Source organism: Anopheles marshallii, chromosome X (genome assembly GCF_943734725.1).
Source record: "Anopheles marshallii chromosome X, idAnoMarsDA_429_01, whole genome shotgun sequence".
NCBI lineage: Eukaryota > Metazoa > Arthropoda > Insecta > Diptera > Culicidae > Anopheles > Anopheles marshallii.
Genome location: NC_071325.1, coordinates 2,952,004 through 2,976,174, shown reverse-complemented (window position 1 = coordinate 2,976,174; position 24,171 = coordinate 2,952,004). Strand labels below are relative to the sequence as shown.

Below are 24,171 nucleotides of genomic sequence, written 5' to 3'. Positions count from 1 at the left end.
TCAGTAATGGCGATGTTCGCGCCGTCCGTTGCCGCTGCCCAGTATGTTCGGTTCGCGGAAATCATTCCGGTGACTGCTCTTGTGATGGTGGTGATGGTGCCGCTTCTTCTCACCCTTCACGCACACGTCCGACACTACCATCTCCGAGCCGTCGCGCAGCGCCATACTGTCCCGGCCATAGTCACGGCTCCGCGCCGACGATAGGTTCTCCCGGGATCTGTCAGAAGCGAGAAAGCAGAATAATGTGTCGGGTGATGAGCGTTTTGGTGTGCGTTGCACACTACCCACTGCACGTACCTGTCCAGTTCGCGCGATCTGCTCACGTCCAGGTTTTCACGCGAGCGGGACCGATTCACCGGTGCGTCCATCGTTTCCTTGCGCTTCAGACCGGAATGGTTGTGGCTTTTCGATGCTGACTCGTGCAGATTTTCCCACGCCTGGCGGTAGTAGCGGTTCAAACCGTTCCGGGACTCTGAGCTAGAGCTGGAAAAGGATGCGACCGTATTGCAGTCCGGTGAGGCACGATGCCGATAGTGTTGATTGGAGGTGCGATTTCTGTACGAGTTTCGTGTACAACGGTGTGTGAGCAGGAGGTGAGCGAATGGAGAAGGAAAACGAGAGAAACAGATTGAGAGAGAAAGAGAGAAAGAGAGAAAAAAAACATTGACGTAAGTGACAGTTCGTATCGGTATACTCAGAAGAAGTTTGTTTTCAAATTTAATTCAAACTAAACTAATGACTTGAGAGAAGTGATGACGCTTCCTGACATGCTAGTTGATAACGCGGGGGCTTCTTCTGCTTGATATGCCACTAAACGTTGCGAACTCTTTTCTTACCATCCTTTTCCAAGCAAAATTGATACTATATTATACGTGAACAGTAGTAGTTTGACAGGCGTGAGGTTTGAGAACTACCGAAGCAGAGAGGTTAAGAAACGTTGGCCACAATTAGCAGCTTCAGTTGTGTACATGACGGCATCTAATTCAACATGGAAACCGCTATTAAAAGAAGGGGAAAGGGACCTACGCATTTGAACTGCATGAACTTACTGGGATTTTTGTTTAAATTGCGACCTCATAGCGATCTCCTACGGAAGCGGATATTCGAGGTTCTGCTTCTTGGCTGACGGTGTGTGAAGTGTGTGCGTGTCTAAAGATTAATACTACACCCCAAGAAAAGCAAAATGATGCGCGCGGCAAGAGAAGGAGGTTCTATTAACATGTTAACATTAACCATGACCGAATTACTAAAGGTTGTTTTGTTATTGCCTTCTACCACATTAAAGCCTTGGGCGACTATTACCAGCTCGGGAGTGAAATAAACAAAAAAAACAAACAAACAGCGAAACAGATTTATCGCTAAATACCGTTCAACAGGCGGTTAGTGGCTGGTTGCATGCATAGCTAGACGTATCCAGTGCCTCACAGATATCCCATGTACAGTACCCTACAGAATTTTGGACTTCGGATCATCGCGTCAGAAAGGCTTTTCGTTCCAAATCACCAAAAAAACAAAAAAAAATCTTCAATTTCACAAGCATTTCAAAACATAACCTGAAAGATCGTTCGAGAAACGAGATGCCTAGTGTAAACCAATAGCCATAAAGATGAGTAGACATTGGAAACAGCTGCAAAGCGTTTAGAAGTATCCACGACACAATCACACACGGGGAAAAAAAGGTAAAACAAGAGCACACACACAAGGAAGGAAACTGCTTGTCTTCATTTAAAAAAAAACACGCAACTTGAAACAGCGTGCAACAACAATAGATGAAGCTGCTAATATGGTGGTTGGTGATGGAGAGACAGAGAGAGAGAGAGAGAGAGCGTGATAATTGCCGGAAAGAAGATTTGCACTATTCGTTGGCGATAGTGATTTGGTAGTAGTGTCCGGTGATGCATTGGTGTTGGGAATTGAGCGTGAGGCTATCTTTACTTCGCCTTTTCAGTGGAACAAGGATGGCAGAATAGTCGTTTGCAAACGTTGGCCGGGTTTTGTTTTGCGCTTTTATATTTTCGCCACGGACGCCACTCTCGGAGCAAGATGGCGGACGGTAGTGGGTATCAACAATAAAAAAACGAAAAGATAAGCAAACTAAACAAGGCTGTGTAGCAGAGCGGTTGGAACGGTGGTAACTAAAACTAGCAAATGAAGCCAAAACAAAAAAAAATAACAAACAAAAGAAAACAAATGAGGAGGGAATAAAAATGAGCTCTTACATTTACGGGACCTATGACCATTGTTGGTTGGTGGTTTTGTATTGTTGGTGGGTTGGATGTTGGTGGGTAATGCTACGTTAGTTGGTAGATAACGCGTTATTCGCGTGCTGGATGATACTCTGTCTGTTTTGCCCCCTTGGGTTCGCTAGTTGTGGCCATTATTGGAGTTTCATTGCAGACTTGCGCCCACTGTTCGGGGTTTTTTTTTGTTTGGTCGCTTTTGCTCTAGTGGTTATGGCACTTCTTGCAGTGTTGGGGGTTTTTGTTTTTAGTAGCAGGTGTTTGTTACTAGTGGTAGCGATACATAGTACTGGGGGGGGAGGGTAATTGCGGTAGTAGTAGTAGTACTAGTAATGGCAGTAATAGTAGTAGATAATGATAATGGTAGTGAGTAATATGAGTGGTAATAGTAGTAGTTATAGTAAGTAGTTTGTAATGGAGTCCAAAAAGCCGCCATTGTAGCATGCGGTTGCAGGTGTATTGCGTTGTCCGACCAAACACCTTCGGGCCTTAGCCTGCGGGGAATGTCTAGCTTTCCGCCGTCTTGTTGCTGTACCACTACTAGTACTACCGTACCCAAGCAGTGTGTCTGCGTACCACTAACCCCGAACCACCCGCTGGCTGAACGCACTTCGCCCACCAAAAACCATCAGCAGCCGGTTTTGCAGACTATTTCCGTACAGTGCGTGCACCAACTTCTGGGACGCGGTCTTGGCGGTCACTCTGCCAGTGCTGGAGCATCCTCGAAATGGCGCGTAGAGTTCGGTGCCGGTTCTGTGCTTTATGCCGTTTCCGATGACGTTACTTCGGCCCGCGTGTGTAACGCATGTGTGTGTGTGTTGACTGTGTCGACTGTGTTACCATCTGGTATGCTGGTGTTGGGGGATGTTGTTTTGAGTAGGTAGGGGAGCCCACTACACACGAGCTATCCCCATACTGCGCACACTGATAGCGCGTCACTGCTGCGTTACTGGTGGTAGCGATATGCAATGGGGAAAGGGACACGGGAGGATACGCACCAAAAACAAAAAAAAAGTAGAAACAAACACAACCACAACCACCATCACCGGCACTTTCTCCTTCCCTCCGCGCTCTCCTTATCGTCCATTTCCACCAGCGAACATTGGGCCGAACTTCTCGTGTAACGCGCCGGCGTACAACACCGACTCAACTTTGTAACGATGTCGGGCCAACAATCTACTAGCTCAGTTTCATATTGCAAAACTCCCACAAATTCGCGTATTGGTGGCTGTATGAGCATACTACACACGGTACTAATTATTGCGAGCAACTTTACGGACGTTCGGTACGTACCTATGACCAAGCGTCTCGTCTACTACGTCTAAATAAACCTCAACAAAAAAAAAATGCCGGACGCCAAATGTCAAAATGGCGTCTGTAAATTGTACGCCTACTCATCGGTATTGCCGATGACGTTTGTTATTTTACTACAAACGAACTACAAACAGCGGTAGCAGACAGCAGACGGTTCACTCAGTGAACGCAGTGTTGCCAGCGATGGGCGTTAGTAATGTGCACGATCTGTCACAAAATACGTTCGTCACGATGCATGATCCGTTTCATGGCGTGTGTGGTTTTTTTGAATTAGAGATTACGTCTACTAGTAATGCATTCTTTACGCAACTATCCATTTGCTACTGTTAAGTCTTTGCCTTTGCTTTGCACAAACATTTCCTTCAAAAACCCGCGTAATAAATATTATGCTACCAGAGCTATACTTAGATAGAGAAAAAAAAAGCCACAACAAAACAGGAAGAAGCAGAAAACGAAAACAGCAAAACATCGCTTAAGAGTACGAGAAGGTGTTCTTTTTGTGAACTCTAGCAGTCGTGTAGATCGTGTTCATTCTACAGCACGCAGTTACAGTTGATTGATCGTGATGTGCAGGTGTTTTGATATCGGTACCGTATGTTCCGACACATGCGGTTGGCACATACGAGGTGTTTGTTCGCAAAACAGTTTCGCAACATCGTTGGTAACGAGAATGGAGAAAGATGGGGGGAAGACAACAATTCATGGAAAAAGAAAAGAAAAACAATAATCATTGGGATGCGATATTAACTCCGCTGCTTCGCTAGGCATGTGTGGCTAAAACTAATAAACGGTGTAAGTAGGATATTGGCTTTAAGGGCCGGTTCCAGTAACGCCAGCAACTGGAAAGGGCACGGTACGCTTGCAACAAGGTTTTGCAACAGTTATTTAACGTGATTGTGTTGGTAAATCGAAAACAAACAAACTATTGTGCACAGGGAAATTGTCAAGCGAATGCGTTACTCTGTGCCTGGTAACCTGTCATGTTTCGGGTGATAAGCGATTATTTTAGTAGAAGCACCAGATTTTGCTAGTATTGTAGTAGAAAAATCCCCCTGAGAACCTTAAGAAATCTAAATCTTGGATAAGAGTCAGTACAGTACAGTTGTACGAATTACAGAGCTATTCCATTAGAACTACGAAACCCATACAAGAAAATACATAATCAGCTACTAATTTGTGCACTAATGACCACTACTTAAGCGTTAAGTTAGTTAAGATATGCAATATCCTGCATTATTGCACTGAAAACATGGTACAATATTTCACCATCACCTTTGGAATAGGTTTGTTAGCCTGGTAAAGCAAGCGCACTAGGTCTAGAAATACACTATTCTACAAACTATTCTTAACAGTAACGCTACGTTGTGGAGTTGCTATTGACATAAGCCCGTATAAACCAATGAAAGCGGGGTATAGTGAAAGCAGCAGTACACTCATTACTTCACAAAGAATTCTGCCCGTGCGGACTGGGTTAGAGAATAGTTTGATTTTTTTTGTGATGATTTGCCTCGATTCGATGCTTCCTTCTGTATCTACCTCGTGGTAAGAAGACGTTTAGACGAAATTTCCCTACCATCTGTCAATTTTGTCAAGCAGTTAGCAACAATAATGCCCTCGGTGCGATAGTAACTGTTCCGCTGGAAAAAGGATGATAACAGGCACCACCAGAAGGTAGCACGATGGAAAGTTCCTGACGTGCGTGGTGACCATTTTGTGTGTTTGCACGAGGTAATTGTCTTATCCGTTAGTGTGTAGCTGTTCTTGGTAGCATGTGTGACAGTAGTGACAGGTGTGTATAAAGGTGAGTATACACGTTCCGCTCTTATCTCTGCAAGCGATCAGTAACGTCTGTATGATGTGTGCGTGTTTGTGTGGGTGAGTGTTTGCTGTATTATAGTAAGGAACCTAAAACTTGTAACTTGCATTGCACGTAAATGGGTGTGTGTGTGTGATACAGAAACAAATATAAAACGAAAGCGCAAAGAGAAGCACTATGTGCAAGCATTTGTCTGCGTGTGGGTAGCCACGGTTAATCACCTTCGTACGACGATCACGATGGTCGTGATGACGGCGGCTAGGAAGACGAAACCACCGAACGCACCGAGCGCCACAATCGCGCCCAGGTTCAGCTTCGCATTCTTCGACTCCTTCCGGTCGCCCGCCCCGGACCCGCTGCCGCCCGCACTGCCCAGCCCGCCGGTTCCGCCGTTCGCACCGCCAAAGCTCGTGAGCAGACCGTCGCTGCCGCCGTTCCCGTTCGTGCCGTCCGCCGGCACCAGATCGTCCACGTTGTTCACCGCGAACGGTACGTTCACCTTCGGGGACTGATCCTGCCGGATGTTCACGCTGCCGGGGATTTCGTTGTCCTGCGGGTGGTGCGACAGCAGCACGTCCTGCTCGTGGTTCGGCTGCTGGTTGCGGACGCGCGTCGTCGTGACGGGCCGGCGCCCGGTCGTGCCGGTGACCGGCGGTCGCTGCGTTTGGGCGGGCGGCGTAACGCTTACCACCGCCGGCGGATGGGACGGTTCGTAGACGGCCGGTTTCGGGGTGGCCGGTTTGCCGGCGGATGGTTCCTTCGACAGTATCACGACGGACGGTTGCTGCGGGCGGAACGGCCGCACCGCTTCCTCACCCATCGATCCGGGCCGCACTTCTGAGGGGGGAGGGGGTGGAAGAGAGTAATCTTCGTTAGTGCCGATGAAGAAGCCCTCGAGGCTGTCAAAGTTATCGTCAAAGGTCGGTAGCTGATCGTCGTGGTTTGCGTTGTGGTCAGTTGCGTCGTCGTCGTCGTCATCGTAGTCGTTTGCCGTGTCGGAACCGAAGCCGTCCTCAAGGTTAGGTTTGCGGTAGTAGTAGTCATCGTTACTGTTCAAATGCTTCCGGTTAGGGCCGCCGTGCGGCAGATAGCTACTGTCGTCATCCGTACCATCATCGATCTCGATGCTGAAGATGGGCGATTCGGTGGTACTGCTGGTGTGGCCCGGTTGTGCCGTCGTCGGACCCGCCATGTGGACCGTCACGGAGGTAGTCGACTCCGCGGCCGACACCGTACTGCTCTGGGATGGGGTCTGCGTGGAGTACCGCACTGTGCTGACCGGGCGTCGCCCACCAGTGGGCTGACGGCGCGAGGGAACGCCACCGATCGATGCAGGCGTGGTCGGCGAAACGATCAACACTGGAGGTGCCCGGGAGGAGCTCGGTGTCGTAGACACGGCGCTCGGGCGCACCGTTGCCGGGCCTTCGTTATGGTCGACCGGATTCGGCACGCACTTCGGTAGCGGAAGACTCCACTGACCCGTGGCTGTGCAGACTATTTCGGGCTCGCCGTCGGGGACGAAGCCCCGATTGCAGTGGATTTCCGCACGCGTGCCGTACACCGTCTGGTTGGAGGACACGATCGCACCGTTCGGGAAGAGCGTTGGCAGTGGATCGCACTCGATCAACTCGCAGCGTGGTGGCGGTCCGTTCCAACGCTCGTCGATGTCACAGATCAGCACGGCCCGACCTACCATTTCGTAGCCTTCCGCACACCTGTACATTACCGTGCTTAAGTAGCCAACCGTGCCGTTGATGAGATCGTAGTATCCGTGCGGTATCGAAGCGGGCAATCCACACTCAATGTCTAGAAGAGAACGTGCAAGAGAGATATTGAGCACCACGATGTGTACATGTTCAGATATTCAGAGGATATTCAGGTGTTGTCGACAAGGCCCCTGAGAGGCTTTGATTCCCGAGGAGTTCTTCCATCTTCCCGGTTGTTCGGATACGTCAGGTTGCCATACGTACATTTGCATACAGGTGGGAACTCGTTGTAGAATCCAGTCTCCAGACAGGTCCGTTGCTTCGGTCCCACCAGCAGATGTCCTTCGTCACAGCTGTACTCCACGATCGCACCCACATCAAAGCCTTTCGGTGCGATCATGGTCGAGTTCGGTGGTTGTTCCGGTCTGCCGCAGGCCTTCGGCTCTGTAACGAAATCACAGCACTGAGCAACCCTATCCGCACCGCAGAAGACCTTCCCCACTGCCACGGATACTCACGGTGCTGGCAGATAAAGTTGAGCTGTGTGTTGCAGTTGGTGTCGCTCCACAGCCATCCCTTCGAACCGTCGTACCGGGCGCAGTCCTCATCACCGCCGGGCAGGTTCCAGAACGATACCGACACCTCCTCGCCGCCGATCCACTTCCACGTGTTGCGATCCTGCGCGTCCCGGACCGCACCCATCCAGTACTGGGAGGACGTGTCGCTGCGGTGCCGACGCCACAGCTCCCAGCTGATGAACCCCTGCAGGGCCGGGTTGCTCTCGTTGATCAGTGTGCCGCCACGCGCCCGACAGAACGCGAGCGCGTCCCGCAGCGTCGCTGGCTGGCGGCTGTAGAAGATGTAGCACTTGCCGTTGTACGATGCCGACGCACCGGGCGGCTGATCGCGGAACGCGGGGCACCGTTCGATCGGCAGCGCCTGGTCGGTGTAGACGAACGCCTCGCAGATGGACAGCTGGCTCGGTGCGCTCGTCTCCAGATGGACGGACACGAACGCGCCCGGCATCGGGGGATTGCAGGGCAGAAAGAGCGGTTGGCCTTCCTCGAGCGTGCCGGTGAACCGGTTGCAGATCGGGTTCGTGCCCAGGTCGGGCCGGTTGTTGCCGACGCGCACAACAATGGTGGCCGGTTTGCCCTTACCTGCACGCAACGGAAAAGACGGAAGATGTCGTCGTGAGACTGTCGGTACAAAATCAGGACGGAATGCTTACCGCAGCACGACTTGCCGAAGTCTAGCCGCACCAGCTGCACCATGTACGGTTCCAGCAGGTTCACGTACCACCAGGGCACACGTTCCGGCTTGGTCAGCGAGCAGGTGTCCGGCGAGAAGAAGGCGGACGTCGATCCGTCGATCGCTTTCTGCGGTATACCAGACGCTTCGGTGGAGATCTGCATCGGAGCCTTACCGGCCGCCACATTCAGCACTGCGGATGGAAGAAGAGGGGGGGGTGTGATCCATGTACATGCGGAGAGATTAAATGCGGGGCTGTTTTCCCCTGCCTTTTTTTTTTGAGGTTAGTAACATAAAACATCCAGCTTTGAAGAGAAGCAATATCTTAACCTCATCCACAGCCTGGAAAAGAGATAAGTAGCTGCAGTACGCCATCCTGGGAACTGACGCGCTGATGCCTCGCCAGCATTCCGATTCGTTTTCAATCAATACACCCCGACCGGTACCGTTTAACAGTGTTTAAAAAAAGCGGGGGCAATTGTTTCCCTTTACACCACGGCAAGTGGGTCACAGCCCGTTTCGCCAAACAACCTTTTACGGAATTCAATTTGAGATGCGTCTCAATTAGGGCGGGTGCGTTGGTCTGGCCACGCGGGTACGCCGCAACACCGTATTTTCGGTAGATATCTCCGCTTTTTTTCGGCTGGTTGGGTTGCTAACCACTTCAGGAGGTCAATTGACCTGTTTGCTCTACCCCAACAGGGAAACGCTTCACTGGATGTTGAATTCCTACCAACTCTGATCCGTGAAGATCCAGGAGATGATGATAAATGACTTGATAATGATAGTCAATGATTAAGGTGATCTACTTCCAACGGGTTTGGTATTGTTAGATACTGGGGGAGTCATTTGCTAAACGGAAGATAAGAAGCATCTCCACTGTGTTTGGTGAAGGAAGATAACCGTAAAGCTGGGTTTTGGAAGGGCGTCCTCAATATCTCGGACATTCTTAACCTGTGCTGCCTAATGCTGATCGTTTCCACCTGTCAAATTTCCCATCCCAACCGATCAGCTTTATCAGCACCAGCTCCGAATGAAGAAATTTCTTCCCGAAACAACCAAAAAAAAAACCAAACAAGCTGGTGTTGTTTTGCTGCGCGTTCGAAATAAAAGGAGGAGTATCCATTATCCATTAATTATCCTCGCCTGGAACGTAACACCGTGCCATAATTGTTGTAGTCAGCCTCCTCCTTCTCCTGCACACACACACACACACCCGACCATTAGGCACAACAGCAGCGCGCCCAGAGTAGTGCCAGCGCCAGGTGCCGCCAGGTGCGGATCGAAACAAGACACTAAACATGTATGAGGTGCAGCGGGGGGAGGGAGGGCGGTGTTTCCTTCTTCTCTCTTTTAACGGTGTTATTTAGCACTTTGCAAACAGGTTGCAGCACAAAACACGGCCAAAGGGAGAGGGAGAGAGAATCGAATCGTGTTGCGCCCGGCGTTTATAAGTTGGGATCGATTGGGCAGGAATGCAACCCCCCCCCTGGTGGTGAAGTCGGGAACGAAATTCGACAGAAAACAAATCAGTAATCATTCATCCGGCTGCGTGCCGGAGTTGTTTCGGTTGGAATCTAGCGCGCAAACTAGATGCCGTTAATTTCCGTGCCGTGTGGCCGACCGGCCCCACAAATAGGCCGTCCGTGGATTGTAAAATGGCGGCGTGTGTTACAGCTACAGACGCCGTAATCAACAGCAACAACAAAACATCGAAAATAGGGAAACGAAAATCAATTATCAGGCAGATCTTGCGCTGATCTAATAGAGGTATAATTCCGCCCCGTTAAGCAAAACGGAAGGATAGGGTCGGCTCGGTGTACAGCGTCGTGGGGAGGGTTTAGGTAAGATCTGTACCCAGTCTAGGGCACTTTCCGGTTCGAACAAGTGGAGTATGAAATTGCGATTATACAAGATACTACAGGAACTCCACAGAGCTGAACAGGTGTCGAAAGATAGAATTGACAGATGAAGGTGACATTTGTATTAGTATGCAACAGAGAGCATATCTTGAGTGTATCATTTTCGAGTATTCAAGATACTATAGCAACTTCACAGATCTGACAGCTGCTGTCAGAAAGAGATGAAGATGTCATTTAAATTGTGCATTCGTCGTCGATCTCCCCTATCTGACAGATAGCTTATCTCGAACGCCTCATTTGAGCCGCCATCTTGAAAGCTGTGCGGTTTCAGTTCCTTCACCCTTTGCGCGCGGATAATCCACATCAATGGAGGCTGGCAATCATAATCGCGTGCTTGGTTGCCTCGGGCAGGAGGGAAGGGTCCTCTGCCAGGTCGGACACAAGGTCTATGCCGTCATCGTGACACCGATCGTGTGCGCACACCGAGCAAAAGAATGTGCCTTGGTGAAAGCGAAAGAAAGCGCGACAAATTTAGCACACACACACACACACACACAGTGAGGCAGCATCATCATCGGTCTGTTGGCCGCTCGGCTATCGACACCGACGGCCGATGATCGCAAAGGAGCACCAAAACACGCGACGGTGACACACGCGTGCTAATGCCCGCGGTGGTGATGCGTGCGTGGAGGAGAAATTCTTGAACACATCGCCAACTTTCCAACCTGTACCACCCTGGCCAACGGTGGCTGGAGTGCGTTGGAGGTGATGAACCCCCGCTCAATTTCTTTCGACCACAATGCGCCGTGTCGCCGTGTGACGCGTCATCCGAAAGCAAGGAAGGAGAGTGAGAAACCCACGAGCACACCTTCAAAAGTTCGCTAGGGCAGTCGCTCCGCGAGCGGCGCTGCGGAAAAGAAAGTGGCCTCTTTTGTTCTGCTCCGTCCCGCGCGTGGTTAGCGCGCGAGTGTGTGTTTTCTTTCATCCATCCGTTCCCCGTTTCGTAGGGCCGCAAAATGCCATTGTGGGGGTTTTGCCTAACGAAGGGGAAAGTAGGAAAGAAATTGTATTCATTATGAATGGAGTCTTAGTTTGTTTGAGGAAATGAGAATTAATTGTAAAACATTCCGAGCGCGTTGAGCGCGGCTGGTGAGGCTTCATTCAGGTGACCCACTGACGCATGCTCATCAACCGTAACGAGGCGAGTTCCGCTGTAGGACAGGTTGACGCATTGACAACTGGAAGTTCCTAATTGAGTTACCGTCTGACAGTGCACGGACCCGCCCTGCTTCGTATACTATATTAACTGTCATTTTGAAAATCAAGTGGAGAAAGAATCACATCCAAAAGACGTCAATAGCCTACCACTCCTACTAAGAGCACTATAAATGCTCTTGGATGTCCCGGAACTCCGACTTCCGAAGGTCGTTACAATGCACAGGTTTTATTGTAAGATAAGTTTATGTTTTCGACCGTAAAGCCTGAGCGGCAAACAATGTCATCCAGTAAGGAAGAGTCCTCAAATAATGACTTACCGCAGAAGGGTATACCCTCCGGTATCCACTGTGCATCGATGCAAACACGCCGGGACGGTCCGAGCAGCTCGAAACCTCGCTCGCAGTAGTACGTCGCGACGGTGTTGTTAGGCAGTGAGTCATCGGAGAAGTGTACGCTGCCGTGGGCCGGTACGCCCGGAAATGGGCAAACCTTTGTCAGTGTTCCGGTACCCGCGACCAGGCTGGCCGAGGTGAAGCTTTCTTCTGCAAAAAAGAAAATGAAAAAAAAAAATGAAAAGTCAGTGAAAGGAACGCATTAGCTTTTTATCGGGCACCGCACAATTACTGGTGAATATCTGAGGTGGAAGAGGTCCGATAGCATTCGTAGTGGCGGAGCCCGGATGAGTTAGACGACGTGCCGTTCCTCTTTTTTTTTGTTGTAATCTCAACCATGAGCAACGATATAAATAAGAGCTCAATGGGTAGATATAAGCGAGACACTAATTAGCCTCCGTACAATAGTTTCAATCGTGCATGCATTCATCTCAAATTGTTGTACACCGTTACCGAAATGTACCGTTCAAATCAACCAATAACTGTTGCTCACTCTAATCATCATTCTTCAGCCTGTCGCTTTGATTATTGTATTGTCCGTTACGTTTATTACTAACCAAAAAAAACACAGAATGAAGCAGAGGAGATCTTCTATTTGTGAAATATTTCACGCCGAAGCGTACGAGCGCATCCAGCTGTAACAGACCAACTGACAGCTTGCCAACGAAGAGTGCCTTAAATGGTACGTTGATTTGATTGAAGATCGTACCGGGGCTCAGCTCAACTGCATACGTAGCGATGGAACGCGTCAGAAAGATTGTAACAAGCGGCACAAAATCAACAATCCACCACCGTAGCAGACCTCTGCTGACCTACATACCAATGTGCGCAACGTGTTTCGTTCTGTAGTTGCCCAGTACCCTCCCGAGCATTGCGGTTCCTGTAGCGTGCCCGAATCGAACCGCAAGATCAGGTGGAAATCCGGTTTCCAACGCCAATCAAAATAAATACGCAGCGCTGAAGAAGCGCTAGGTGAAAGAGGACATCACCCTCCACTGACCAAACACGCCACACACCGCCACGAGGCGCTCAAGAAGGCTTGATCTTGTTTGTGAAAGCGGACCGACTGCAGGAGGAAATAAACTGGCAGCAAAGCACAACCGAAACCACAAGAAAAAAAGGGCAAAACTAAACCAAACTCCCATTGCGGGGAACCTGTTCTACACACGCTGATGATGATCGAGCGGCAACTTAATGGAGCCTTGGTGGAGGATCGCTAGCCGAGCGGCAATAAGCGTTTTATATACGAATTTGGATTGCTTCGGTTTTGAAGTGGACGTTGATTAAAGGCATTAAATCGAAGCAAATAGGCTGAGGATATCGCGCGGGGTGGGAGCGACACGTACCTAAAGTACATAAAATGAAGGACGCGACGATGAGATTGATTGAACTGGATTTAATGCTCGATCTACTACCGGGATAGTCATTCCCGGACTGGTACGTCGTTTTAAAGACATTAACTTTAAAGGGTTTCTAATTCGATCGTAGGTAAGGGAGTGACTTTTACATATCTTTTCAAGAGTTTCAACTTCTGATCAACATCAAACGTCACACTTTTGCCTCGCTTCTTCAATATAACTCTCTTGATAGTCTACTGATAATATCTGAAGCATCTCAGGCCTATCAACTTAACCTCTAAATTAGTACATTCTGGACATCAAAGGACTTCATTGTCTACTACTGATACTAGTCTACTGATAGTATCGGAAGCATCTCAGGCCTATCAACTTAACCTCTAAATTAGTACATTCTGGACATCAATGGACTTCAATGTAACTCTCTTGATAGTCTACTGATAATATCTGAAGCATCTTAGGCCTATCAACTTAACCTCTAAATTAGTACATTCTAGAGCTCTTACTCAAATGGATGATAGTGCTGTTCTTTTTTTGACAGCTTAGGCTGACAGATGCTATAGTCACTAAATAATAGTGTACTATTTCTGTGTCTGTATTTTATTAGTATCCAAACTAGTACATTAGAGACATTCTTACGCTCTTTGAGATATGCAATATTGTGGTTAAATTGACAACTACCAAAAGCCGAAGATGGATTACGAAAATGGCGTTGTTTACCCAAGAAGCAATAATTGTCTGTTAGCCATTTTGAGTAAGGTGAGTTAGTGCTCAAACATTTGAGTTTGTCCGATCCAGTTTGCGCCATCCTTTCCGGCCCGGCCGAAGTCTGCAATGTTTGCAACTAGAGCTCGAAAATCGAAACTCGAAACGTCACCAAAGGGGAGCCGCCATTGTGCGGACTCCTCGGCAAAATGGACGAGCCTTTAAAGAGGGAGGCTTGTGTACGCTGCTCAAACAGTGAGGTTAAGTGTGAGTGTCGCGCATCGCTCCGGGGGAGAATTGTTTGTTCGGAGGGTTCCCGGTACGGATGGGGTTGGTTTTTTTGTTGGGTGGATTCACTTTCGCCTCACAAGCGTCCTCTAGCCTTTCAAAACTTCACTGTCATCCGCCATATTTGGGTTTTCGGCGTTTTGTGTGTGTGTGTTTTTTTTTTTATTTCTGTCATTTCGGGCGCCCGGGTGAAAGTGAACTGCCCCAAGCCTGGTGTGTTATTTTCGTTAACGAGCCACCCTTTATTTGTGCACTTTATTTTTAAGCTTTTTATTTCATCTGCTATAAATGAAGAGATTGTGTGGGAACCGTTAGTGTTGCTGCCGGGATTGGCTCGTTGTTATTTTGCAAAAATTATCCACAAAGCTAGAAAATTGAAACATTAGTGCGCGCCGGTTTTCGTATCGCAATACTGCCCAATAAAGGTATCCGAGTATGGGTTCAATGGCGCTGCTGTCACCTCTTTGGATAAAAACAAAGAAAACAAATCAATTGCACCTCTACACCTCAGGCAACAGTGGGAAGCAATCATGTGAGAGAATGTGTCAGAGCAGGCCTAACGCGATTAGCAACGGCAATGGTTAACTGCTCCAATCATCAATGCCGTCTTCACTTTCCGGCCCTACCGTCACCTTTGGACCGTTTGGCGATCCACCCCTTCCACCCCCCCAAACAACAGCTCACGGTGTAGGAGGAGTGCCCTGAGCGAGCTGATCACGCGCGTTTGTTGTTTGTTTCTTTTTTTTTCGCTCTCCACACCCTCCAAGCGCCTTTCTTCCGACTTTCCAACGTCGCCCCACACCAGCAGAACCACAACAATGGCGAAGCAAGCAACGGAAAATCGCGCAATAATACTACGCAGTTGGGAAGTTGTGGTAGGCAACGGCAGCAACAACAACGGCAACAAAAAAAAATCGGCAAAAGGAATTTTTAGGCACAGTGTGGCCGCTCCTTTCAGCGCACCCCAACCAGACGGTGTGGGAATGTGGGCTTCGGTGGTTCGCCAACTGAGAAAGTGATATTGGCACTTTCTGGTGTCGTAATGGCCGCTTCCACCAGCCAGGTTGTGCTCCAAAACGCTAATTTTCCCATTGTTGTCGTCGCACACAAAAGGAAAAGTGATCGAACTCGTCGGCAAAGCGCGGGGAAGGGAAGATGGGCAGGCGCGGGAAAGAAAAGCGGAGCCGGAGAAAGAGATCAATTACAGCGGGCAGGCGAGGCGAAACGAAGCGTAAGGCTGGTGAAAAGGTAAAAAGTCACACGCCGGAAAGTGAGAGTGGAGCCCGAGAACGACGAGCGCTGAAACTAGTTAAAAGTTCAGGCCAAAAGCCACAACCACCGCGGGAAGAGAAGAAAGAACAGGGATGGAAAACAATAGAAGGAAAGAAAAAAACGCACACTCACAACGAGCCTCGCAGCTTTGATTGCGAACGAGCGGAAAAGGAGGGAACGAAATGACTAAAGAAAGAGAGAGAGAAAGAGAGAATCAAAATAAAACGGAGCAACAAAAAAAGCCCTTCGGAAGCAAAACAAAAACACCAAACATTCCAACCTCAGTTGAACTTGAATCGTACCCTTTGGCCACCGGGCCCGGAGTTCACCATTGGCGGACCATGGTGGTGTGCACTTACCACCACACAGTTGAAGACACACGACGGGAATGTGAAAGTATATTTGAATGGTTTTACATGCACTGCCAGGAAGACACAGAGGCTTTCTCTCTCTCTCTCTCTTTCATTCCCATCTCTCTCGCTCCCGTTCTGTAGATTTCTTCGCACGAAAGACTTGTCGAACGTGAAAGCAGGGAAAGCTGCAATATTTGCATTCAATCCTGGGAATATAGGGGAAACCAAGCAGAGAAGAACATCTAAAAAAAAATAGCATGGCCGAGTGTAGGTCCACCCGACAATTCCGCTGTGTGTGTGTAACCGGATGCCACGGGGGTAGTTGGGAAAGGGGAAGCGGGGGGGGGGGGGGGGGAACTCCACTTGGTGGGGTCGATTTGCCTGCTGTTCTACAGCCGCTAAAGTGCATGTGGTATCATGTTTTGGCGATGATGCCTGTGGGAGATGCTGCACGACACAGAGCTAAGCAAGTGTTTTGTTTCAGTGTCGGGTATGGTGTTGATCAGCAGAGATTCAACTCGACAAGACAAAAGCTATGAGTCACTGTGAAGTCTCGGTGTATCTGGAGACATCTTCACTTGAAGTCAAGAGGTAACTTGGGGCTCTTGTCTATCCTCAGCAAAGCCCTCCAACCTGCTCTTCTTCTAGAGTTACACGCTTTGATGGTGAAGAATTCTTCAAATATTCAAATTTAAGAGAAGAGCTTCAAGATCCAAGTATCTCAGGACAACCTCTTAGCTACAGTTTTACAACTAATGCTGTAAAACCTTACAATGTAGACATCTAGACACATTTTAGACAGGCAGATAGACTGGAACACAATCTGCAAAAAAGACTTGGGATATCTTCAAAGGGTGTTTACTTAGACCGATGAACTCCCATGCAACTTATAGAAAGGGAATCTCAACTCCCCAAGTGACAAATAACTTTTTAGCTAAAAACTGTTATACTGTACTACATCTGTCTGTCAGTCATACTCGCAGTAATAACAAAGTACTCACAAACAGTCCGTCAGGTTGTAGTATTCACGCAAAATATCTCATTATCTGATAGCTGCCGTACACGCTCTGGTTAGCCGTAAAAGTCTTGTGCGTCTTTGACATCTACCATCATTACCATTCACTTGATGTCAATACCGAAACATACTGTTGGGCCGAATGCGATGCACTGATTCAGTTGCAACTGTTGCGTGAAAACCAATGCGCCCGTCTTATGCATCGCTTGATGTAACCGTGTTATACTGCTCCAGAACCCGATTCCGACAATCCTACTGTCAGGCGGTTACCAGAAACAGCACAAAACTCAGCGAAAGAAAAGCATTGTCGACACAGAAAACAAATGGGCACAGCCAGCCGAATCCCGTCGGTTGGCAAAAGCAAAGGCCCGTACCGAGCGTTATTTACCGTTTGCGTTTTGCCAAGGTGCAACCACCACCACCACGGGCAGAACATGGCTGACACAGTGTTTTTGGGGGGGGAAGTAAATGTTGCGAAACCTCGAACGCCACGCTTTACGGTACGGAAAACCGTAATCGTCCTGTGGTTTACCGATGCCATCCGCTGCTGCAAGTGTTGTGTGTGCTGAAGCTTATTTCTTTTCATGTTTCCGTCACTTCTGGCCTGTTCGGAAGGCGCCGGGAGAGAGCGAGAGGATACATTAGCAGTAGGCAATGAACGATTAATTAGCAAAACCGTCAGAGAAATCCCGCGACTCCATCGTATTTCCCCGGAGCGGAACAAAACGCAACGCGATGGAGTCTCCATCACTGCGCCGGGTTTCTTTCTACACTTGCTTGCGATTTGCTTTAAAAACTGACCGAAAAATTGTGTTTAACAAAAAGATATACATGCATACGTGTTGTTCCACCTCAGTCCCTCCCATCGTCCCCCCCGAAACAACTCGTATGCAGAGTTTGCAGCAGGTGCTCAGTTTATCTTGTTGGTCATGGAAATTAAAGCAGAACCCAGAGGAACTCACAGTAAACCACCTGTTTAACGTTGCCGTCTTGGTGTTCGTGTGTGCGTGTGCATGTAGCTGTGTGAAAGAGAGTGTGTATTAGCATCGGCCTGTGGTTGGATTACAGTTATTTCCAATTCGAAGCTTTTTTTTAAACTCATTTTTCTCTCTCTCTCTCTCACACACGCACACTTTGGCCCTGTCCGCTGAAACGCAGTGAGCATAAAAGCATCTGGCGGGGAAGCTTGCGGGAAAAACGGACCAAAGTGAAATTGCCTGTCGAACCGTATCGTACAAAACGGGGCCGACAAAATTAGGGAAGGAAAAATAAACCTCAAGCAGCGAACTATCAAACATTCGGTGCTCCAAATCGAATAATGCATTATTATAGCAGAATGAAGAAAGACATTCGCTGCTGTACATTAAGTAATGTGACAAATTAGCGATGTTTCTATTGGGGAAAAGAACACTTACAGAATGGCATTACTGATTAGCAAATTGAGCATGGTGAGTTCCCTTCTCTGGTAACTCCTTTGGCACCTCCTCACAATACAACTAAATTTGTTAACTAAAAACTAAAATAAAGAGAGAAAAAACGTCAAACGCCCCCTTAAGCCAACACGTCTTCAGAGCATTCATAATGTCATTGAAAGCGAACTCAGGACTGAGTTCTAGCCCACTAGATGAAACGCTTCAGCATTCTGAGTGGCATAAAGTCAGTGTAGCTGTTTGTTAAGTATTAGTTGAGGTAGTCGAACACCTATCAAGTGCCACTACCACATTGCTTTAGAGCACTAGACAGTGGTTCCAAAAACGCACCTCCCAAGTATAACACTTCTGCTTTAACATGATCTTTTGAAATTCTCTTCACAACCACTGTGCTACAGGTTGTATCAGACATCAGATATCAGATCAAATACACTAGCGGATGAGTCATATCGCTTTATCAGTACTGCAGCAAATGGAGATCTTCGTTGTCATTAAAACTGAGCTAGAGCTGTCATACACCTTTACGTCAATTAAAAATTTAATAATTAAGCGTAAACCACCCTGTAACTGTTTCATTCTAACAGCGACAGACGGCACAAGATGTGTTGGATGAAGAGATAAAGAAGAAAAACAATTTGAAGAAATACACGTGAAAGTTTGTAGATAATCAGCCGATCTTAAAACGGAACCTACCCGCCGCTGATTCATAATGTAGCGCTGTGATAATGAGCGTATAAATGCATATGAAATATGTGTGGAATGAATTGAATTCGTTTATAACGGGTGTATAACACTGCTTGTACCCGTTTGCCTATTTCGTTGGTTGGGTCATCGCTATTCATCTCGAACGCTTAGTGGTGTTACGAGGGTGTTATCATTTGGCAACCTTGCCTATTTGCAGGCGCAGTACTAAGTGGACCGCGTGAGAATACTTTCTCTCGTGCTTGTCAATGTGACAGCTGATGGGAGGTGTGGAGGCATCGGTTCTAGAATGGTTCTCTGTTCTATCTGAGGTGTATTTGTAGAGGCTGGTGAGAATGGCGAAGGAGCAGCAGCTTTAGTTTAATATAGGTCAAGGCCTCGGTATAGAAACAGGAGAACGGTGCAAACGGTGCGCTAGTTTCAACAGGCGCATTCTCGCGTGCCCGGTACGATGCGGGATGACCGGCACGAATGGATGATCAGCGAAAAACCAGTACAACCTGTTGTTGCATCCATGCTCGTTATTATAGCGGTATCGTAGCGGTCGGTGTGCGGTAGAGTGTGGAACCGTACAGGAACCACCGCGTCAGTGCCATCCACTGCAGGAGTCGCTTACGGGACTCCGAATCGATTCCCTTTTTGCTGCTGCACGCGTTATCTGCTTCGCCTCTTCGCCTTCCGCACCGGTGGAACCGGGTAGGAAATCAGGGCCCGGATGGGGCAAGCTCCAGATACCTAGTTATATCGCGTACCCGCCACCGCCTAGTGGTTGTACTGCGCGAATGCAACTGATTGGGAGCAAACTTTTACTACCACCTCCCACTTACCTTCATCGGCGTACGTGCTGGTGAGCAAGATGCAGCTGAACAGTAGCGACAAAATCTGCCTGTTGCACCTTCGCTGCTGGCAACGAAGCATTTTTGTGTCCTCGCTGCGCGCTACGTGCCGTCCGGGGCGGTGAAGTTGAACTCTCGGATCCTTTGACAATATCCAAAGGAACACGACCGCTTCGTGACGTCTCCCGGGATCGCGCTAGATCACCGATCGCCCAGCGCCTGCGTACGGGCGTTGCTTGTTAAGTGTGGTTGGTTGATGCGTGAGGTTAATCAGTTGCTTGCAGAAAACATTGAGGCCAGCAGCTAAAGATGCCAAACACCCGCGTCAATGCAGTGTCCTTCTGTTCTTTGGCGCCCTGGTAGGCGACGAACTCCAACCGGAGCTCTGCACCACACACACACTGTACCACCTGCACGAATATTTAACGCATCGCACCTGGACACTTGGTCCGGTTGTGGGTCGATGGCGAATTGAGTGAATCACACTTTATTGACACTGCTTTCTTTTCTGAACTCCAACACACTTATATGCACACACAGCGGATCACCTCCAACAAAAGCCACAAGCTTTGTGGAATTTTTGCCAAAAAAAAAACAACCAATTCTACACTGACACTGACACCCGTGAGCACGTATCCCTTCAAGAAGAAGCGTGTGCGGGCACGCCACACAAAGTACCAGGCCGCGCGTCAACCTCGGACACCGTCGATCACTTTCCGGCAAATGTCAACACACTGACGATCGCTGTAGGACACCGGGAAAGTTACTGAGCAGTGACATCCAACGGCGTTGGATGCGGTCTGGAATGTCCGGAACGGCACTGGAACACCTACGCCGAACCCCGTTCTTCTGTTATACCCTCGCTTGGCTTCGTCTGTTTCGCGTCGCCCAACACGACTCGATGCGAAGTCTGGTCCGGTGTCGCCTTGTCAGTGCACTGGGAGTACGGCACTCGTTGCACAGTGCCGACGAGCTGTGTATGCGTCCTGCTGGAGTCGCTGTAGCAAACCTACTGAAAGCTGGTAGCTGGCTCTGCGCCCGACGTACCTGTTCCGCGGTTTGTAGGTTATTTTGCTCCGACTCCTTCCCCACCCTGTTGCTTCGCACTTCCGCTACTTCCCAGGCGGCATTCCCGGGCCCCGGGTGATCCGTTAGCTTAGCCAACAAAACGTATCGAATCGGTACGCATACGAATCGGCTGACGGGGAGTGAGAGAATACCGCCTACCCCCCGTACAACTCCATTTCCTAACCGACCAACACGTGCGCGCGCTCTCTCTCTATTCCGGTTTCTTGTGCTTTTCTTCGCTCGCCGCGACGCCGGAGCACAGGTGGGCTTGCGTTGCGCCCGGTCCCGTGCGCTTCCCGCCGCACTCAACCGACCGGCAGCAACTTTCTTTTACGACGAAGAAGTAGTAAGCGAAAAGGGAAAGACAGCTACAAACCAATAAACGCCCGGTGTGGGGCATCTCGGAAAGAGCGCAAACGAGCGAAGAGCGAGCGACGGGGAAGCAGCGAGAGCGCAACAGAGCTACAAGCCATGCAAAGTGAGCTGTGAGGAGTGAGCAACCGCACCGGACGCGCGCAGGTGAGTGTTGCGGTTCGCGAGCCATGCGCTCACGCCCGAACTGCTCGGTAAAGGGTTTTTTTTTTTGCGCTAATGCCTGATGCGTATCGGATTCACGCGTTCGTGCCTAGATGGGTTTTGAAAACGGGAGAAGAGAAAACGGTAGTTGCATGAGCAATATCACACCCAGACCCGGTTCGACCCGTTGCATTGCTAGATCTTAACTTTGGCTGTGTCCCTGCCTTGCCGGTGGAGCTCCTGCTCGCTCTGGTGTGCAGTGCTTCCAAGTGCTTCCAGTGAGCCCAAGCGCTCACTCCATTCCTCCGTTTGCTGCCATAACTTCTTGGCAGCTTTCATCTGGATCATTTTTTTTTCAACCCCACTCCGCAAATACTGTTCGGCCGTACTACTTTCTCCGATTCCGAGCGGTGTGAAGTGGCTGTGGAGGTTAAAGCTGAAGAAACTCGAGCACATCGACGGGTTTGCATTGTAATGCGCGGTTTAAATTTCGCTGCAAAACTATGACCTGTAGCTGTTCTTGCCTTTAGACGAGACTTTAAAACTCTTTGAAGAAGTCACAGTCAATATCAGCATTAACAATGTTTTCAGAGCAGGTTGTCGAGCAAAAGTTGGACAAGTTTGGCAAGAACTTCCATGTTTTCCAACCGCACCGGACCACACACTGCCAGCTGACAATGAGTGCGCAGAAGTGCGCAGGCACCATCTTTGCGCGCTAGAACATCTGTCAAGGTGAAGAACGCATCAGCTCTACCGAAAGAGAAATGCTGATGAACAGTGTGTACTTTGAGGGAAGACGAGCCTGGATCACGTTGATAATGATGGAGTGAGATGCCTAATAAATCGTTAATTCCAGCTATGGCGGGGGGTCTTGTTCGTTTGTTGTTATTCTACGGTTGTGATCAGCTCAAGAGTGATGTACCGACAAGTTCTGCAAACTTTGAATTATAGACAATGCATGAACATCTGTAATATACTGACATCAGTGCCTACAAACTCTCATGATTGGGTTTATTTTTAAAGCAATGTAAATCATGACATTCCACGGTATTCTTGGAATTCTTGACAGCCTGAAGAAGAGTGTCGAAATTCCATCCTTGACTATTAGAAGTAAGATAGCAAAATTACTCTCTGAACCTCAACAATGCCGTGCATCGCTCACCCTTCCAAACATCCAGCATACTACTCCTATCACACACAAAACCCTCTGACATACCACACATTCTTATTCGAGCGCTTTCTCCCATTCCGTGTCTTCGGATAGTGGCGGTGCGTCGGAGGAAGAGAATGACTCATGTACCAACACAGCGCTTAACCTCACATCCGGAACGGAGCGAGAGTTGGAAGGATTTCCCAACGGTGAGAGATCATCTCAAGAGGCATACCAAAAAAAAAAAAAATGGCACGCGTCACAAAAGGGGAACTGAGTCTTAATACCCAAGTGGAACAGGACCTGTGACGGTGGTCGGATGTACACGATCCGTCAGTGCGATGATGCGGACAGCCAAAAAAAAAAAAACAAGGTGAGTAACCGGATAATGTCCAAACGATGAGCTCATCTACCGCCAGCTGACGTTGCATTCCAACACCGGACATTTATTAAACGCAGGTTAAGCGACCCAGCGGTAAGGCAAGCGTCTGTACGCACTGGAGGTTCGCCCCCCGAAAAAAAAAACCCCCGTCACCAAAATGGTCATGTTTGCGCACTGTGCGCACTCCCGTTTAACGCTCCCGTGCCCATCGCAGTCAATCGAATGCGTGCGCCATTCTTTTCGCCATTAAAGCGCAACCATTTTCATTTCTTACCGCAAAAGACAAATGGGCTGTGATTTTCATGTACGAGCAATGCACACGCACACATGTGACGCACTGGTGACACACTTTGTGGGGACGAAGCGGAGAAAGTTTTTTTTTTTTGGTTTCTTTGCCTTGCGCGTGTCGCCGCACCATTTTGTGCTCTCGCGCCACGGAGCGCATGCTTAGGTGGCCGTGTGCGCCGGTTATGGCAACGGTTAGTTGCGCTTCGACAAAAGCGAGAATTAGTCACCACGTCTACAGTCGCCACGGCGAGGCAAAAGCCAATTGGACCGGGAAGACTTTGGGTGTAAACGAGTGCTTTTTTGATTCATCTTTTTTTGTTATTAATATAATTAAAATGTATCTTTTCCTCTCTCTCTCTCTCTCCTGGGTTTCTCTTTCTTACTGAGCTTGGCTTTGCCGGATCCCGAACGGTATGGATGTTTGACCGTGCGAGATGGGCAAAATTTGTGGATTCTCATTTCACCAACTAACGACGATGCTGCGGCGCGGCCGACTCTTCCGTTAGCGCTGAAGATGTTTGTATTCACACGCGCTACATGGTGATGCTTGCGCGTGTGGTATGCGAACACGGTAATGAGATTTCATACGCGAGCAAGCGGTACGAATCGAGGCCGAGATATGTAGGTCTGTTTTGCATGCGAGCTGCGACGCGTACGACCCTCATAGCCGGGCGAGACCCCGGCAGGACAATAGAATACGACCCGCAAGGGGAACTGACAGACGTCAGATGCCGAGGTACGCTGCAGACTCCCCTTGCCTTACCCTTACGATAAAGCGATAACAGACAATCATTACCCATTGCCGTGATAATACACCCAGCGTGAGGAAACAAATATATCAAACACTTCAAAATTGACAGCTACGGATGGTCGGAGATCGTCTACATCCTCCAATCTCCTTAACATGACCCCATTCTTAAAGTACTAACCAAAAAAAACACACAAACCCCAACCTTTTCGGTCGAACAAAGCCGATCATCAGGTGGCTATCAGTGTGGCAGCGTCTCAGTGC

General features: G+C 48.9%; 1 protein-coding gene across 1 annotated transcript; it reads right to left on the bottom strand.

Moving 5' to 3' along the window:
• On the bottom strand, positions 1-19,837 carry LOC128707075 (uncharacterized). Its single transcript, XM_053802025.1, has 8 exons — positions 19,747-19,837; positions 11,725-11,949; positions 8,308-8,520; positions 7,595-8,236; positions 7,341-7,520; positions 5,592-7,176; positions 298-555; positions 1-217 (listed from the first exon to the last, which is right to left on the bottom strand). The coding sequence occupies exons 1-8, from the start codon at positions 19,835-19,837 to the stop codon at positions 1-3; spliced, it is 3,411 nt and encodes a 1,136-aa protein (XP_053658000.1).
• Positions 19,838-24,171: the final 4,334 nt, after the last annotated feature.

What these genes read in the sequence shown, in the direction of transcription:
- LOC128707075 (XM_053802025.1), bottom strand. Translation starts at nt 19,837, where the DNA reads ATGCTTCGTTGCCAGCAGCGAAGGTGCAACAGGCAGATTTTGTCGCTA. An exon ending in CAGCACGTACGCCGATGAAG is followed by an intron (nt 11,950 to 19,746) that starts GTAAGTGGGAGG and finishes TCTTTTTTGCAG; the next exon opens with AAGAAAGCTTCACCTCGGCC. An exon ending in AGATCGCGCGAACTGGACAG is followed by an intron (nt 218 to 297) that starts GTACGTGCAGTG and finishes CGCTTCTGACAG; the next exon opens with ATCCCGGGAGAACCTATCGT.